This window comes from Triticum dicoccoides, chromosome 6B, assembly GCF_002162155.2.
Source record: "Triticum dicoccoides isolate Atlit2015 ecotype Zavitan chromosome 6B, WEW_v2.0, whole genome shotgun sequence".
In the NCBI taxonomy this organism is placed as follows: domain Eukaryota; kingdom Viridiplantae; phylum Streptophyta; class Magnoliopsida; order Poales; family Poaceae; genus Triticum; species Triticum dicoccoides.
In genome coordinates this window covers 718,053,093-718,068,709 of record NC_041391.1, presented here as the reverse complement: position 1 = coordinate 718,068,709, position 15,617 = coordinate 718,053,093, and the positions used below count along the sequence as shown (strand labels likewise).

The 15,617-nt window shown below is 41.0% G+C and overlaps 1 protein-coding gene across 1 annotated transcript; it reads right to left on the bottom strand.

Annotated features, from left to right (window-relative positions):
• Positions 1–1,309: 1,309 nt before the first annotated feature.
• Positions 1,310–12,169, bottom strand: LOC119325624 (cysteine-rich receptor-like protein kinase 40). The gene is made up of 8 exons (XM_037599356.1): positions 12,069–12,169; positions 11,263–11,420; positions 10,915–11,170; positions 7,160–7,382; positions 6,946–7,066; positions 4,730–4,894; positions 2,147–2,209; positions 1,310–1,739 (listed from the first exon to the last, which is right to left on the bottom strand). Exons 2-7 carry the CDS (start codon positions 11,416–11,418, stop codon positions 2,192–2,194), a joined length of 939 nt encoding a protein of 312 aa, XP_037455253.1. The 5' UTR covers positions 11,419–11,420; positions 12,069–12,169; the 3' UTR covers positions 1,310–1,739; positions 2,147–2,191.
• Between the last annotated feature and the right edge of the window lie 3,448 nt (positions 12,170–15,617).

Here is a 15,617-nt window from a genome sequence, read left to right as displayed (position 1 = left end):
ACGAGGCACCCCCAGGGGAGCCCGACAGAGGGGGCTCGACGGGGGGAAGCTCGTCCGTCGGGGGAGCCGCCAGGACCAGGGGGAGCGCCTAAAGGGCCGATGGCGGGGAGCCGAGAGCAGGGGTGGAGCAGGGAGAGCGCGGCGAGGAGGCCGGGACGACGAGGAGGCCGACGCTGGAGATGTCGCTCTTCTCGGCCGAGGAGGTGGGGGAGGCAGCTGGCAACACCATGGGGATAGACTCGTCAGCGGGAGCCAGCCCACGCTAGCGGCCAGCGCCAGCACCCGCACCCCCACGACTCGGAGGTGGATCGCGCGAGGGGAGCGGCTGTGACCCGAGCGCTCGTCGTCGTCGTCTGGGTCCTTGTGGCGGGAGGGACGCGGGCGGCGGTAGTGAGAGTCGTCGTGCCGGTCCGTGCCCCCACCTCCAAAGTGCCCATCATTAGAGGAACGGGGGCGTCTGACGTGGTTGGGGGGCTCGGGGTAGATCTTGAGGTCGAATACCAGGTCGTTGAAGAAGACTCGGACGGTGGCACGGAGCTTGTCGGAGTCGAAGCATTTGACCTTGACCCGGACCTCCTCCTCTTGGCGGAGGGAGAGCTCATCCACCACCACCACCTTGCCGAGGATCTTGGACATACTGCGAATGACCCGCTCGGACCGGGGCACGTGAGGGAGCCCCGCGACGAGGATCCAAGCGGTATCTAGGACAGCGACCGCCTTGGGGTCGACCTTAGGCTCAGAGATGTTGACCACGAGCTTGTTGAGGGCTAAGGTGACGTCGTCGCTGCGGGTGCAGAGGCCCAAGCTGATGGCGTCCGGGAAGACCATGGTGAATGAGCTGGCAGAGGTCAGAGTCACCTGCCAGTCCCACACACGCCGGCACAGGTGGTTGAGCTCAGCCTCGATCATCTCCGGTCGAAGGCATTGCTTGGATGTGCATGGATTGATTCTTCAGGGTGAAAACCTAGATTCTAGCTTTGGTGGTTGGATCCGGTGACGACGACGTTGAGTGTCAGTTCCTGCTTGAAGGCGTTGCTGATAAAGAATCTTGTCTTGTGGTGTCCTGAAACGGTTGGTGCGGATTTGGTTATTGCTACAGTTTGCTGAACGTATATCTGGTTAGTTTGGAGTTTTTTTTCATCTACGTATAGCTTTGGTCTAATATGACTTTGCTAGTTGTCTACGTGTTTATATGTGAGTTGATGTTGACCGTGTGCATCCTAACTATGAAAAGACCGAGTATGTGGTCACTGTGCTTTATATCCTTTACATGCATCATTATGAGTTCATAAAATACACCCTTCGTCGGAAAAAAAAGGCTTCTGGGTCGCATGGCTTTGCTGGCCTGCCAGATTGCCAGTGCGGCAGTGAGGTAACAAGAGAGAGACAGAGATGGGTAAGAAGCTACTTTGGTGTACAAGGAATTATCGAATTACTCCAGTGCTCAAATGGAGTAGTACGGAAGTTCATGGAAGTCGGCACTTAACAAAATTTGAATTTATCTCTGTTGACCGCCTACTAGTATCACTCTTCTCTGTTCGCTTTAACTGAGGAGACCCTGTCTGAGCGAATTATTTGCTAACATGAAGTAGTTTTTGATAATAAAATGGAACTTTGACCAGTGATATATATAGTCAGCCGGGAACACTTTGTGTAGGCATCACTGCGATCCAACTCCAATTCCAATATCCATATCAATATCCAGTACTGAAATTCCACGGCCGTATACGACCACGAGCCTACAAACAATTGAGACGTTCTGGGTTAGAAGCTTTAAAAGGGCAAAAACTAGCACATCAGATATTTGATTTCTAATTTCTACCCGCAAAATAAATAAATAAATAAATAATAATTTTAATTTCTAAACATCTAAATTATTCCTTGTTTTAGGCACAGTTTTCATAATGCATGATTTCCGCTAGATTCGAGACAGAGCTGTAATATCTATTGTGAAATTCATGGGTATGTTGGATACAGGTTTCATCCAGATTGAAAAAGATATACGTTTTATACATTCATTTCTTCGACAAGTATTTTTGAACGGAGGGAGTATCTAACTGAGCTTGTTTCGACTAACTTTGTGTCCCTTCATCTATACATAAAAATAATATTAACCAGGTAAAATTGTAACAGGAAAATTCATTACCTTCCTGAACCTGTAAATGCAATCTTTAGAGGTTCACGCAGAATGTCATAGGACTTGATAGATCTGCAAATGCGGGCTCATGGTTAGTTGTATGTTATTACCCAGTGTGCATACTAAGTTATTTTGCACACAAGATAATTATATATATATATATATATATATATATATATATATATATATATATATATATATATATATATATGCATGTGTGAGTTTTGTGCATGTGTATGTGATTTTTGTGCACGTGGTCGAGACATAATATATATGCCTAAATTTGTCTTTTTTGCTAAGAGCTACTCGGATGTCCAAATGAACCGACAGCTAACTCAGATGTCCGTTGTTTCACAGACCTTAAATTTGTCTTTTTTGCTGAGAGCTACTCAGATGCCCAAATGAGCTGAAACTTGGCACATACTTCACGCACTGAAACATCTATCATGCAAAAAAAGAAAATTCTGAGATTTCATATTTTATTTCATTTTACTGTTCATGGGGGTGTAGATGAGCTCAGGAGCCAAATCACCCCTCTCGTTTTATCGAATATCCATTTTTGAGCTAGGCACATCTACACCATATGAACAGTATAATTAAATAAAACAGTAAACAAAATTCAAAAAATCAAAGTTTTTTTTGCATGAAAAATGTTTCAGTGTGTGAGGTCTGCGCAAAATTTTTAGCTCGTTTGGACATCTCAGTACCTCTCAGCAAAAAAAAAAAATGTGTCCAAACATTACATGTACAATACACCATTTCACAAAACTCAAACTTGTCTTTTTTGCTGAGAGCTACTCGGTTGTCCAGATGGGCTGAAATTTGGCACGGACCTCAAGCACTGAAACATCTATCATGCACAAAAAAATCAGTTTTTTTTTGAAATTATCTTGTATTTTCTTTGATTTTATTTTTTGGTTTACCATGTTGACATGTTGATTGTTCGTTTCATTTTCACTATTGTCAACGTGCATTTTTCAGCTCGGTGATACAATAAAAAAGAAAAATAATAATATAAACATCATTTGCTCGGTTAGTACTTAAATGGTTTAGATGTTCAACTGAACGAAGTCTAGCACTCCAACTCACATGAGCGACAAGGACAAATAAAGTGATGGAAACACAAGTAACACACAGTTCAAATGTTCTCTTCTCTTCCTGTTGAATAATTAGAGGCATATTTTTTAAATTTGTAGTTCTAATTGGAGGGACTTAAACATGGAATGAAACAAACAGCCAAACAACATTTGCATTACTAACGGTAAGCTAGTTCATATATATTAGGGCCAAATGGATGTACTCGTCGAAGTCCGAGTCAGAGGTGGACCGTGCCTCGTGGGCATCCAAGTGGCAACGATACTCGGTCTGCTGAGCGTCATCGTCGAGCGATTTGCGAGCTCCTACTGGCGCTCCTCCTCTATCTTGCGAGCAGCAAGCTCCTAACTGGCACTCCTCCTTTATGTCTGTTAGGTTAAGCTCATCCACTGCTCAGTTGTGTAGTCTAAGGTCATTTTGCTTTTCTGTTTTGTTGTAATAATGTGTGCGCATGGACATGACATGCACATGCACGTAGATGGTGGTGTTTGGCTTGTTCGCCCACTCCCCAGATCCTTCCTACTTTCTCTCCCGGTGGACTTGGTGTTTTGGTTCGTGGTCGTCGGATGGCGCGGCCGGCTCGGATCATGGCACACCCACCGGGAGTTGGTTAGCTAGGCTGTTGTATCTGGCATACAGATCACATTTCAAATTATTTCATCCTAAAATTTTACACCTCACATTCTTGTTTACTTGCACAACTGTTTAAAAAAAATCAAACTGAAAACTATGGATTTTGAATTTTTCAAAAATTTCGGCCTCCATGGAGCCGAGCTCCAAATCGTCCCACTCATACCGAACTCGTTTTTGAAGGCCCTCGAGCTTCAAGTCGTTGCACATCATTAATTTCACTCTTCACCGTCACCTATGTATAGTAATGCCCGTACATAGTGGTCTAGTTACTCCCTCCTTTCCGGTTTATAGGGCTTACTCATTTTATAAGGCTCAATTTGGTTTTCACCTTTCGAGTATCTCAAAATTTTAGTTTTCTCATTTTATAAGGCTCAATTTGGTTGTTTCTCATCACATGTTCAGATTTCAAGGTGCATTAAATCATTGCATGCAAGTGTTAAGAAAAAATTGACCAATGCATGCACATTATGTATGCATGCATTGCAATTAATGCATTGATAAACATAAATTTTTGAGGAAAATAAGAGCATTAATTGGATGTTTTTGCAAATTACAAAAAATATTCCACCACTCACCCTCTACCTTGGTTGGTGGGATTTTTGAATTGAGCCCTATAAACCGGAAATGAGGGAGTAACATGCATATGCTCGTAGTAATTGCCTCATATCATACACCTGTAATAAGCTGATTATATATGCTCTATGTGCAATTGGAAATATATATGTGCGTGCAAGTAGCACCTATGATAAAAATCCTACTATAATTAAGTAGGCTAATTAGGGACCAGATTATGCATTGAATGGAATTTGGCCAAACAATCCTTCCTCAAAAGCGACAGCTCTGCCTTGAATTAGTCATACGTACTTGGTTTACGGAAGACCGTGGAATCACACTCTCCAGCTCTTCTAGGTCACTAATTATTTCACGCACTGTAGGTCTATTATGTTTGTTGCGGTCCGCACAGTTTCGAGCTATTTCAGTGCACCTCCTCGCTCGCGGGCAGTCCACGATGAATAATGATTCCTCCCACTGCAAAATAAGTTTAGACATGCATTGGCAGCACTCTCGCATGCATAAGTATTTGAACATAACAAGGAAATAAAAACATATGTACATTGCAGACACATTTATTATGCCATGATTTACTTGACAAGTTTTGGTAGTTATCTGAAAATAGATTTGTATTGCTGAAAAGAAAACAAATTGTAGACAAATGGTGAGCCTGAAACCTAAAGAAATCCGTCATATAAGCATAAACTATTTAGTGAAATGCTTATTTCTAACTGGTTTGGGCTGTATTCTCTTTGCTCTTGGCGAACTTCAGAGTGTCATGATATTTTTTGTGGAATGAATATCTAGTGTTTATCATGCTAATATATGTACAATTTCAAACATTGGTGCAAATATATTGCCGCATGCAACACTGTACAAATAGAATCACATTTTGGATAGCATGCAGCCCACTAATATATGTAGAATAAATGTATGAATTTTGTAATGCAGGAAACATGTAGGCATATTTGCATGTCAAGTTTTGCAACTGTAAGTGGTATATGATTACTAAAGTTCTTGGATGTTTAGCAAAAAATCACAACTTTTACCTTATAAAGAGAGGAGATATTTTAAGGTGCAAATCGACTGGAGTGTGCAAAAACCCACTTCATATATATTTACCTACATGAAAATGCCGATTCTAGAAACAACTCTGAAACAGAGTGAGCTAAACTTGATAGAGACACTACATGATTGAGTTTATTCAGGACACCCTTTTTGCAGAAAAATGTGCTTTAAATTTTTGCCATTTACATATCACTAATTAAATATACCTAAATAGTTGATCCCTGCTACTCCTATTACTCCCTCCATTTTTGTATACAAGGCCACAAACTCAAATTACAGGTACCAAAGGTAAAATTTAATATATGTTTTGCAACCCAACTTTTCTTTTTGTTTTTACTAGGATAATTAATACACAGCATGCATGCAAGAAAACTGAGGGGAGGAAGTAGATAAGTGACATTATGACAGCATGCATGCAAGCATTAAACAAGTTGCTAGTACGAGAAAACATCATTAATTTTGCCTCGATTACTGTTGGTGGCCTTGTATAGATGCAAAATGTATACTCCCTCCTTTCCAGTTTATAAGGCTCAATTCAAAAATCTCACCAACCAAGGTAGATGGTGAGTTGTGGAATACTTTTTGTAGTTTGCAAAAGCACCCAATTAATGCTCTTGTTTTTCTCAAAAAAGTATGTTTACCAATGCATTAATTGCAATGCATGCATGCATAAATTACATGCATTGGTCAATTTTCTCTTAATACTTGCATGCAATGATTTAATGCACCTTGAAATCTGAACATGTGATGAGAAACAACCAAATTGAGCCTTATAAAATGGAAAAAGTAAAATTTTGAGATAAGCCCTATAAACCGGAAAGGAGGGAGTATTTCATAGTGTCCTTATATAAGTAAATGGAGGGAATGTCTAAAATGCACACATGTCACCTCATCAAAGGCCATCACAACATGCATGGGAAGAAGTTTTAATTGTTAGCTTATCCTCGCTACTTATATTTATTTTAACATGCACACACCTTATCCCGCCACTCACGACACATCACCAATGGCCCACCTCAACATGCATAGGAGTTACTTATATTTAATTAATATTTTTTAACAAAAAAATAATCAGATATATATATATATATATATATATATATATATATACATACATATATATATATATATTGTGTTAGTTCATATAGTATTATATCCATATATTCATGTTTCATACATCTAAAATTCATTTAAATATATTGCAACTGATTTTCGTAATGACACGCGGGGTATAACCTAGTTAAACTAAATCTTAGGCTTGTCAGATGCTACTCATATAATTATTTATTAGTAAAATCATTCTAAAATATTTTTTCTACTCAAATATTAATCGGAAGGAGTGGCCACGTTGTACAATGGTGATTGAGCAAATAAATTCTATACGTAATGATAGTACAGATGAACAGATTTTGCCATAGTTCAACAGATTCAGTTAGCAGGCTAAGTGAGATTCTCCTTACATTCTCAAGACTTATCATGCTGATCCCAGTTAAAAGTTCTATGATAATGATGCCCAGAGCATATATGTCCGATTTGAATGATATTTCTCCTTCATCTATGATTTCTGGTGCAATATATCGCCTGCATTCATTGGTTTGATAGTTAATAAGATATATCATAACAAAAAGCCAATTAAACAAGTAGACATAATTAACAAGATGCCGCTTAGCTTACAATGTTCCGACTACGTGTTGAGTAATCATCTTGGATTGACCTTGACCTAAGAATCTTGATAAACCAAAATCGGTAATTTTTGGTTCCATCTCAGCATCCAACATAATATTTTCTGTTTTCAAGTCTAGATGATTAATTTGCTTGTCGTGTAGAAAGTGCAAACCCTGAGAAATTCCCCTAATCATATTGTAGCGGACAGACCAGTCGTCTCCTTGAGCTTTCTCTACAAAACCAAGCATAAGATGGTTCAGACTTTGTAGTATATTCTTCATTCATTTTTGTGATTTCTGCATGCCATCTAAATTTAAGCTAAGAAGATATATTAGGGGTCGTCCATCTTGCATGCATGAAACCACAACTACAGATAATAATTTGCAACGTTCCGCATGCAATTTGGACGTCACTTCCAAGGACCGGATGCAATCAGGACATCATAAGTTCATTATTTTCAAAAAAAATTCACAAATTTCCGAGAAAAGTTCATCAATTTTCAAAAAAAGTTCATTTATTTTGAAAAAAGTTCACAAATTTTGAAAAAAAATCATCAGTTTTGAAAACAAAACTCAACGATGTGAACAAGTTCACAGATTTATGAAAAAAAAAAAGAAAGAGAGAAAAGAAAGCAAAAAGGAAGACGTAAAAGACAAGACAAGAGAGAGGGAAGAAAAGTAAGAAATGTAAGAAGATACTACCTCCGTCCGGGTTCCGTGAGCAAAAAATCACGTCCGCTTTTATTAGGCCCGCTTTGAAGATCACGTAGCCTTTTCCCTCAAATTAACTGCTGAATCATAATTTAAGGAGGCTAAACTATGAATCTGGGCCACGATGCGTCCCTATGCGCGTGTGACCATGCATGCATGCGGGTCATTGGTGAAGACCCGATGGAATGGTGGCTGCATGCTCACGAGCAATAACTGCTGTGCAAAACGAAGCATCAGCTGACTGCTGGAGGGGTTAATGCCTAAAATAACGCACGCTAATTATTTGTTGCCTTGGTCCTGCCAATCTTGTCTTTGGAACGAAGGGAGTACCATAAGAAGCGGTGAGGGCGGGTGGTTACTGCCTATTTTCAAATACAGGTATATTGCAGGATCTAAACATCGCGAACGCACCTCGCACTCGTTTTTTGCACCTCACCAGCTCGTAGGGAAGGTGTGCACCGCTTTGCGTTTAACACATTAACCGGCACAGCGGGCGCCAAACAGAAAACGACCCTGTGAGGACTGCGGAGAGATGGCGCGGCGACTATATCTAGCCTTAAGCAAGATGAAAGAATGACTCGTAGAAGGGTCACACTAATCGGACCAGCCCATTCACACACACACACACAGAGTAAAAGTAAAAAGGCTAACAAAAAATGGAGCGCGTAGGTTTTCAGACATTGGTCTCCTGGTTCAGCGCAACAGCGGCTAGCCACTGTGCTTACCATTCATTAGTGACACAACAGTTAGCTTCGGCAACTTCTACGAGTGGGGGTATCCACTGTTTCTTGTACGTTTTTCCCAGGTTGTTTTGGTTTGTTTTTTCACCGGGTTTTCTCTGTTTCCATTGGGCTTTTTCTTTGCTTTCTATTTTATATGGTTTTATTTATTTCTTTCTTGGTTTTCATTAGTTTGTTTTCTTTTTTATTCCATTTTGTTTATTTATTTCTCATTTCTCATCAGGGTTTTTGTTTCTTTTTTAATTTCTATTGTTTTTAACTGGTTTTCTTATTTATTCTCCTTTTTCTTTTTCTTTTGTTGTTCCTTATTTTTCTTTTGGTTTTCACTCTACAATTTTCATACATGTGAAGAACTTATTTCCAATGGAAGTTTAACATTTCACTAATAAAAATGTAATATTATTTGAGTACACTGTCAACATTTTTTATATACACATTTGTATATAAAAATGTTAATCAAGCATTTGTATACAAGTTTCCATTTCTTGATTAACATTTTCAATACAAATTTAACATTTTTTTAATACGTGGTCAATATTTTTCCTATACACACTTTTTTCAAATGCTTGATTAACATTTTTAAATACAAGATTAAAATTTTATTATACATGGTCTACGTTTTCTCTATGCACATTTAAATTTTTTTTTCAAATGCTTGATTAACATTTTCTAAATTCCATATTAAATTTTTTGAACACATTGTCAACATTTTTTGTATACACAATTAACATTTTCCAAATGCTTGATTAACATTTTTCAAATACTTGTTCAACATTTTTTTCAAATGCTTCATTAACATTTCTAATATACATTATCAAAAAATTTCATCATTTTTTAATACATGGTCAACATTTTTCTATATATATTTAACATTGATCGAATGCTTGATCAACATTTATCAAATACTTGCTATCCTCTCGCTGAAGGCGAGATATTGGGGTGCCCGAAAGATGGACGTGACGCATGATTTTCGCGATACCACTAGGTAGCCTCCTGCAATAGCGCGACCTGTTTTGGTTTCCTCGGTTAACCATGCTAAACACTTGTACTGACTGAAATAAGTTCGGTTATCAGACATAAAAATCGATTTTTTTTCTCTACTAGCATTAAAAACCAGAAGTTCAGTCATTTCGGTTTCGGATTTGGTTCGTCCTTTAGTTCATCGGTTTTTATGCCCACCCCTAGTTTTATCAAACTTTCTATGTTATTATGTTTCATGCAGAACACTTCGTCGGAAAATAAAAAAGCGAGTAAGAGTTTTTGACCAAATGAAGCCACGCATGAGCCCGCGGAGGGACCAGAGGTGGCCCATAGACCCACGTGCCCCCTAGGCGCCGAAACCCTTCGGCGATTGGACCTGCTGCCTAGGCCAACTCCCCTCCTTTTTGTTAGAACCTAATAAATGAGTAATTATAATTCTCCATTAATCTAGCAAGTAAGTAACATTAATTTGGCATGGGTCATGTTGAGACCCATCGCAACTAAGCCAACAACAAAAATAGGTTGTCAATCGAATTAGTTGTTTCAGAGATAAACTTTTCATATTTTAAGAGTTGAGAGAACCATGGGGCATGTCCTCCACAAATTCTTTTATTTGATTTCGAATTCGGCAAGTGAGACCAATCACTAGTTCCATGGAGGTTTGTCATTTTTCCTATAATATATCTTGTGCACTTCCAGGATGTTACATTCCAGCTTTTAAGCCACCTCTAAATATAAACCAAGCACCCTCTTGGAATATTTGACCCCACATTTTTTTGCACTTTATATTGATAAAATTCGTTGGAATTTATATCAGGGCCACACTTGTGCACTAACTATGGCGAGATATCCGCGACATACTTTGCACTAGTAAGAGACTGTTCACAAAAAATTAAGCTAGGCCCACCAGTTAATGTATGGTGGAGGCCAATCGCTCCTTCTTTTTTGCTCATGTGTGTGCCAACTAGCTCCATTTGCCTAGTATCATTTCATGGTTTGATCATTTGCCCTGTCTTACCTCAATTGTAGGTGGCCCTGGACCCCACATGGAAGTTTCACGGGGCAGCACAAATGATCAAAGGGAGAAGGAAAAGAGGGCAAATGATCAAATCTTTCTTTATTTACCCAATGGGAAACTATTTTATCGACCACGGGAAATAAGACTACAAAAGTAATCATGGAAAAGAATAACTAATGCCAGAGTTGATTTGTGATCAAATTCCATAGTTGGTTTACGTCTTTAAAATGGGCTATACCTAAGAAAAAACCACTTCAAAAAAAGTCGTACTTATCCTTATAGTGAGAGAACAATAAAGTTGTAAGCAGTACTTACCTTGTTGAAGATATTCCCGAATGTTTCCTTCAGGAACATACTCAAAACAAAGCAACCTATACCGTTCCCCTGCCATCACAAATGTTCCATCCAATGGCATGATTTCCTCTTTTGTATCTGCACAATAGCCTAGAAATCTTACTATATTCTTGTGATTTGCACTCTTTAAACACTTGACCTCATCCATGAATTGCTTATCAGTAACACTATACGCGTTGGACATCTTCACAGCAACCACCCCATTTTGCAATTCTCCCTGTCTTAGCCATGCTGTTAGCATTATTTTGCCACACCATGGAAAATTTCTGAAATTTTACCATTTGTGAGGCAGTTGAGAACAAACCATACCTTATAAACAACTCCAAATGCACCACGACCAATTTCATTTGAAAAGTTTTCTGTGATGAATTTCATAAGTCCATAAGATAGCCTGATCGGCTCTGCACTTGGATCACTCAGTATGCCCTCCAGTGCTTCAAATTCAAGTGCTTGGTCATCATCCATTTCTATAATACAAAAACACCCTATGGATTAAGATCAAATACAGTGTAATTTTGGTTCCTCTGCTTAGGTACACTCCATATATATATGTTCTCAGTAAGAATTTGTACGAAAATATTACTAATTGCATGACGGAAATGTGATAGTTCTTTCAATACAGGGCAGAGTTATTCAACGGTCAGAAGCATTGCAGATTCCTAGCGATCAATTAGTACGATGTTATACAATGTATCTCACAAATATCATCCGGATACAATATAGGATTAGGAGCACTGCGACAAAAGATTTCAAGCAATGATATGCCACAACGGATGTGCTATTCAATTAGTATGGCTCAGTTGAGCTACAACATAAAAACATGACAAGTTGTGTAATAATATCTCAGTCCATGCTCTCGTAGCAATTTGGAAGTACTATACACGTTTCTTGACTAGTTACTAAAATTTCAAAAACATGATGTTTCCCAAAAGAGAAGACTTTGCCTACGGATCATAGTCTAGGAACAAACGACTTCCTTTGGAAATGACTGGGACATTAGTTCCTCGATAATTCATATATTTGGCCAATATGTTGCCGTAAAATGCATTTATGCTATCAAAGATTGATTCCGAAAGAACATACATACGAAGCAGACGAAGAAATGGAATACTGACCTGGAAGAACTTCAGGTACGCAGGTAAGTTTCTAGGTTGGATACAAATGAAGAGAGGGCCAAGACGAGATTGGATCTACCTGCCTACCAGACGAGATTGGATATAAATGAAGAGATGTGGTCTAAGTACCGGCGGGCTGTAAGTAAGAAGACCAAACACAACAGTCCATAGAATGTTTATTTAACAGTTCCAATTAATGCCTTCACGTGATAGCCCACTGGGATCCAAGCAATACCACGTGAGGGAGCATTAGATTATACGGCAAATGTCTATCAGGATCCGACCTTAGGCTGGTCACAATGGGCAAGAACATAAACTAGTAATTTCACATTTCCCTAGACTATGTTACTATCATCATAATGGGTAGGAACATCTATATAGTGTCATGCAAACGATGTATTTATTAGGTTATAGACTCATTGTTTCTTGGAGTGTGTGATGTTCCGGTAACTTAGGTAGTTACCACAAGCACCTCTCTCTTCACTAAATACGTACCACATAAGCAAAGTTGTATTGGAGTGTGTGATGTTACTTCTAAATTTCTCCCCACTGTGACCAGCCTTTGGCAGAAATCGAGGGGCAAGAAGAGGCACCATATCTGTTAAGCTTTACTGAAACCTGATGCAATTAAGAAAACTAAATAGCACTTCCAAGAAAATAGAGTACTCTTTTATATCTGTAAAGATCTGCCGAGCTTTGCTACATCTACGGGACATGTCTCACGGAAAGAGGGTTACAGGGTGACATGGCCCAGTTAAAATCAGTAGGTGGGGTCAGTTAAAATCAAGGGGGAAAGAATTTATGGCTGAGACAAGGACACATCCCTCCGTGAAATCAGTCCGTAGCAGTTTTCCCGTAAGTGTAGGATTTTTGAGATCTGCCTCTATATCTACAAAGATCTAGCAGTTGGGTAAAAATGAGAGGGCAAGAAGAGCTACGGGGTCTGTTAACTTGACTCGAACCTGGTGCAATTAAGAAGACTAAACGGATTGCTCTTTACGTTCAGTAGCACTAATCCAATGAGTGGCCGGTGATGCACGTGATGGCCCTGGGGCCAATAACCATGTTAGGCATCCCCAACGCCTACCCCGAAACTGGACACGCATGTCCGGACACATATGCAGGGAGGCGGTCATCCAAAGCTAGCCGCGTGCTTATGTTTGGTTACATTTCTGATGAAATTCAATAAAATGAACAAATTTGATGCATATTTAAACAAACGAGACGATATTCATATGCTGATGTTTACATATTTTTTTACATAAAACCAGATATTTTTCATCTAAATCGGAGAAAATTCATTACATTTCAACATATTTCAAGTAAAGTGTATGCTAAACCTAGTCTAAATAACCGTCAGCGCCCGTTCCCCATGTTCGTCTGCCATGAGACCCGGAAAATGAAGCTCAGCCTTTGCAGCCTGCTTGCGGCTAATTGGCCTATGATGATGAGCCTGCCAAGCTGCTCAATGGGAGGGGAGCAGTGATGGCCTTCCAAGGACCCGGGCGCCGGCGACCTCCCAAACTCTACTTTTCCTTCCTGTCGGTGGAGCCCGTAGATGTGTCGGCTTCGTGGTCGTGGCGATGGGACTTAGCCGTGTCCGAGCTGGCGACATCATCCTCATCCTTTTTCCTGATGTACACTTCATCTGCCATCTCATTGATCTTCTTGAAGGCGGCTTCTAACTCTACCTGATGGAGGTAGTACTGCCAGCGGTCGCGACGAATGTCGCGAGCGGAGTGGTAGGAGTCAAACAGTGCCTCCTGCCCGCCCACGTCCATGTCCAACGCAATACCCGTGCTGGTGGCGAGTTGCTCCTCTGTGCGCCAGTGCTCATCGAGGAGGCGGAGGTTGTAGGCTTGGCCGGTCTTCGCTTGCAAGAACAAGGTCTCCCACTGTGCCCACACCACGTTAGTGTATTGAGCACGTGCCTCACCTATGGTGATGCTGACATCGGCCGGCGAGGACGATGGCGCCGGCTCATTGTCGGCCGCTTCTTCCATTGTGGCGTCAGCATCGCCGACCTCCAATGAGTTCATCCATCTGCCGTCCTACCAGCCGCCTTCAATGGCGGTGATCTTCTTCTGCTGCTGCTTGCACGAGACGCTGTCCTAGAGAGCTTCGGAGATTGAGGAGGCCATCGAGGGCATGGTGCCGAGGGGATATATGGAGCGGAGGAGGTTGGATGCAACTATGGTTGGGCCTAAAGGTTAAATAACAGGCGGATAGCAGGTCAAACAATGCGGTGGTTAATGGTGAGCGGTCGACAGATGACAGGTGGCACTGGAGTAGGTTACTTGGCAACCGCACATGTGTATTGTAGGGAGGCAGACCGACGATCCGACGTTTGAACGCGAAGCAATCGTGTGCACCTGCAAGCGGCGCTCTCGGTCATTGCGCTCCTTCAATGCCGGAACAACGTGAGAGTTCACATCCACTTTGGGCGGGCATGAATGCGGCACTGACGCTCTGGAGCAGTATTGACCGCTTTAGGTGGGAAAGCGTGCGGTCAAGGGAGATCGTTTTGGGTGGGCCATGTTTGTCAGAAGCGTACGTGACAACGGTCGGACGCCCGCATAGCCCCCCCCCCCCCAAGTTTGCTTCCGGTTTGCAAAAAAAATTGACGTCCGAACCGCCGAGCGAACCAATACAGGACGACGTTGGATGGGAAAACACGTCTGAACCACACAGTTCGAATGGTTGTGGGCGGTTTGAGGGTCCATGTTGAAAATACTTTTAGGGTGCATTGGAGGACCTTGCAAAAACATTACTGCGTAGTAGTCTTCCTTAGCAGATGATCTAGTATATAAACTTTTAGGATTCATCATTGCCTTGTGTGTTCATCAACACAAACAACAATGGGATTGATAACTGTGTTCTATTTTTAGTACTCGACTATCCTATAATCATAACCTATGATGATCAATAGCCACATGAAAATCTTATGTTCACTGACACTTTTAGTTGCTATAAATAATTCCACACTTTTTATCCCAAAAAATGATTCCTTTTACCCTGGAAACAATAAGCCAATGCCCAACTGTAGTTTTTTGTAGAATTTGAAAAAGTACAATATAGGTCTGGGCTGCCTGCCATTTGATTAGTTAACAAAGAGGTTGTCACTATGTTTACTCACCTAGATCCGGAGGCTTATTGTTTTCTTTCTTCCACGGGAAGAAAGAGGGCCCTTTGGCTAGGGTTTTTCGTGCCTCCTGCCGGTGCCGCCGTTGGTCTACCTCATCTCCTGTGGTCTTAGGACCATGGAGGCATGGTGGATCCCGGCCCATGCCAGCAGGAGGGCTCCATTTTTTCATGCTCTTTCGAGTATTGTTAGGGTTTGTGTCTTGCTAAGAGAGGCGAGACGGCGGCGGCGGCTCTCTGAAGATGGAATAAGGTTCTCCCTGCCTTGTCCCTGTCCCGGTGGTGTTTCTAGCATCGTCGGAGGGCGTGTGGAGGTTTGTCTCTCACGGATCTCGCGGAATTCGGTCGATGTTCGTCTTGGGTGGATCTTGTTTTCTTTCGTCTGTGTTCGTGTGTCTATTGGTTGGA

Coding starts and splice junctions, on each gene's coding strand:
- LOC119325624 (XM_037599356.1), bottom strand. CDS start 11,418: ATGGATGATGACCAAGCACTTGAATTTGAAGCACTGGAGGGCATACTG. Junction 7,067..7,159: donor CAACACGTAGTCGGAACATT/GTAAGCTAAGCG, acceptor CAATGAATGCAG/GCGATATATTGCACCAGAAA. Junction 4,895..6,945: donor GCATGATAAGTCTTGAGAAT/GTAAGGAGAATC, acceptor CTTATTTTGCAG/TGGGAGGAATCATTATTCAT.